This window comes from Porites lutea, chromosome 4 (genome assembly GCF_958299795.1).
Source record: "Porites lutea chromosome 4, jaPorLute2.1, whole genome shotgun sequence".
Lineage (NCBI taxonomy): Eukaryota > Metazoa > Cnidaria > Anthozoa > Scleractinia > Poritidae > Porites > Porites lutea.
This window is the reverse complement of record NC_133204.1, coordinates 8813800-8817046: the sequence shown is the minus strand read 5'-3', so window position 1 is coordinate 8817046 and position 3247 is coordinate 8813800. Positions and strand designations below refer to the sequence as shown.

The following is a 3247-nucleotide window of genomic DNA, read 5'->3' as shown; positions in this document are numbered from 1 at the left end:
CAAGTGCAGTTGCCTCCCTGGTCGAGTGGGAGACATTCCATGTCAAAGGGACACAACGGACTCCTACAGCGCTTATCGAAGCTAGCCGTCGTAAACAAAGAGGGTATGAAACCCGATGCCCAATGGGCACCTGGTACAGCAGATGACTATTTGAACATTACACCCAACGATCGCATGTGCATGTTTGATCGATTCTATCACCCTGGCCCCAAGGGTCACGAGTATGGACAGAAGAGTCGCAGCATCCTGGGCGAGAACAGTAACAGTTCCCACAACTGGACTCAGACACTAGAGACGCATCATCGTTCCTTGAACCAGCGAATCGAGCCACTGGATCAGCGCGGCTGTGAAAGGTTGATCAACGACATACCTCTATCAAACGGTTTTGCGTATTAAGCAAAAGCGGGGAACGGAACAGCAACGATTCAATATGAACTCAGCAGAGCGCTTGTTGGAACACGCCGCCGATGAAGGGGTCGAAGTATTGACAAAACTCAATAGGGATGCCGCAGCTAGCTTGAGCTTGCCCCGTGCCATGGATGATTCCATATCCCGGGTATGGCCCACACGGAAAAACCGGATCACGCACGACATGGTTGCCAGCAACTTTCTCCACCTGGTGACCAAAGTTCTTGTCTACATGCAGATTATTCTACTCCTACACGGACTCGAAGCCGTTGGTCGTAACTGGGATCACTTGGCCAGCATCGACAAGATCTTTCTGCCCACCTTTGTCCAATTCGGCGTCTACCTCTTTATTGTTTTTGTCAGTTTCATTTGGGCCTGCTTCTCCTTCACTGCCGAAGGAGGCGATTCAAGACTCTTAGAATACGATGAGCTGCATCGATTGTGGCGTCTGTTCTATCACCTGTTCCCGCTCATCTTCTATGGCCTCGAGCTGTTATTCATTTACTCCATCATTCACTGCCACTTGAACAATGCTCATCGTGACCAAGGCCTTTGCAAGGCGTTCGACACAGAACGCATCACCGGTGTGTTGGCTTTAGTGGTGGTTGCAAATATCCTACATCGCGTCCTCAATTTTTACCAGATATTCAAACATACTCAACGACCAACGCGGCGAAAGATCTTTAACTCGGGAATGGGAGGTGCAAATGTGCCTCTCCTTAGTGGCAATGCCAATACTCGCGTGCCCACCGCCTCTCTGCAGCCGACAGCAAGACTAGCCCGCGTTCCTTCTGGTATGGGTCAAGTTCCAATCCCAGGCTCTACAGTTCCCACTCTTCCTAACACGGCACAGTTCCCCGACACAGATGCATCCAATTATGCTTTCCCAGAAACTAGTTACGAAGCAACTGCTGGCAGCATATAAACATATCCGTGATCCGCAGTTACGCATAGTGGACAAGTTTTCGAAGACGAAGCATGGATCGCAACGAACGAGAAGAGAATGGACCTTCGTCCATCCAATCGTGCATGATGAACTTAGAAAAAGCACGCCGTACGATGCATGAATCAGCGAAAGACGTCGTAGAGTTGGTCAACAGAGCTAATTATTTGCTTGAGAGAGCAAGATGCTCTAACGAAGAAGAAGAAGAAGAAAGATTAGAGGAAGGGATGGAGGAACTATCTTTGTGCCTACCTGGTCTGGATCAAGGGTTAGCTGTGCAACCTACGCTGTCACCGCGCAACAAAGAGTTCCAAAAACCTTCTCGTCGAGGTGAATATTGGACTTTTTTGATGTTTAATCCACTGCAATATATTACGACAAATAATGTGCCTTGGGAGAGTCCAGTTGTTTCACTGGGCGGCGATCAGGGATACCGCGCATGTCTTCAAATGTTCGTGTCCAACAAGGAATCTTGGCAGGGAGGAAACCTCGGTGTGAGTCTTCGTTTGAAGCCTGGTCCCTATGATGCTTGGCTCGCATGGCCGTTTCCTGGCAAGGGTGTCAAGGTGGCCATGTTTCGCATCAACGGAAAGCAACCTTACGTTATCTCGTTTGGTATACCAAAGCTTGGAAGGTATGGTATCCGCGAAGCCAAGTGTTCCCATTTTCTGTCCATCCAAAATTTTATGGATGACACAGACCTCGTGGACAAGAAACCCCGTCCTAATGGGGAAGACGACGTCTTGCTCATCGGTTTCGCCGTACAAGGAGAAGAGATGTTTTTCCCCAAGTCAGAGAGTATCCTTGAGCAGAGAGTCAAGCAGCTGGAGCAATCGATGCAGAAAGTGGAACCAATTGCCGACGACTTGAACAACTCGAACAGACGGTTGGCTCAGCAAATTTCCCGATATGGCCGATATCGACACGGAGATCATTATTGTTGTTAAAGACGTTGATCATGCATTGATTGTTTAATAAAGAAAAGTGGTGTAATGCATTTATTGTGTGTATCCTTTTTCTGTATCGTCATCTCTGTCTACTTAACGAAGACAATAGAATGATAACTTTTCTTTATTTTATCTTTAACGAGTGGAACACCAACTGTTCATAATTTTATTGTTATTATTATTATTATTATTATTGTTATATTATTATTATTATTATTATTATTATATTATTAGTATTATTATTATATTATTGTTATATTATTATTATTATATTATTATTATTATTATTTTTATTATATTATTATTATTATTATTATTATTACTTGTAAAATACCAGAAAAGTAAGACAAGCTGCTAAAATGCTTCCCAGAGCCAACATAGTTTTCCTTCTGGTGTCTGTTTGCTCAGGAAAATAAGCAACAAAAGCATCCCAGCCTCCCTGTTCTCTGATCCATGGTAGCAGATTCTCGACGATATAGATGACAGTCCAATTGACCACGTGTTGGACCATGTCTGATCTCTGTTTCTTTACCAGATGATGGGCCACTGCGCCTGCAAACTTGTAAAAAGCCACTATTCTGCCCCAATTTGTTCCGTTTTGAAAAATGACGTTTGCCGTGTGAACCAACGTAGAATAAGCTGTGGCTGGTGTAATGATTAGCGTGGTGTTTAACAACTGGGACAAGTCTGGATTGTCCACTTCGATTATAGTTACCATTCTTCGGAGGGTATTTAAAGTTATGCTGGGCGGTGCCTGTAGATCAAGAAACTTTCGCGGTAGACCGATGAGTTCGTTTGGCTTGAACCTGCGCAATAAACTGTACCAGATATAGTCCTCAGCAAGAGACATCGCTTCCTCGATGATTCTTATGTCAGTACTCGACAATTGACATGCACTGAGTGGCGGCCATATGCCTTCTCCGTTATCTGCAGCTGTCGCTTCGGCCAT

At 45.1% G+C, this 3247-nt stretch overlaps 1 protein-coding gene across 1 annotated transcript; it reads right to left on the bottom strand.

Moving 5' to 3' along the window:
• Positions 1-2617: 2617 nt before the first annotated feature.
• Positions 2618-3247, bottom strand: LOC140934141 (apoptosis regulator R11-like). Its single transcript, XM_073383817.1, has one exon. It carries the CDS (start codon positions 3245-3247, stop codon positions 2618-2620), a length of 630 nt encoding a protein of 209 aa, XP_073239918.1.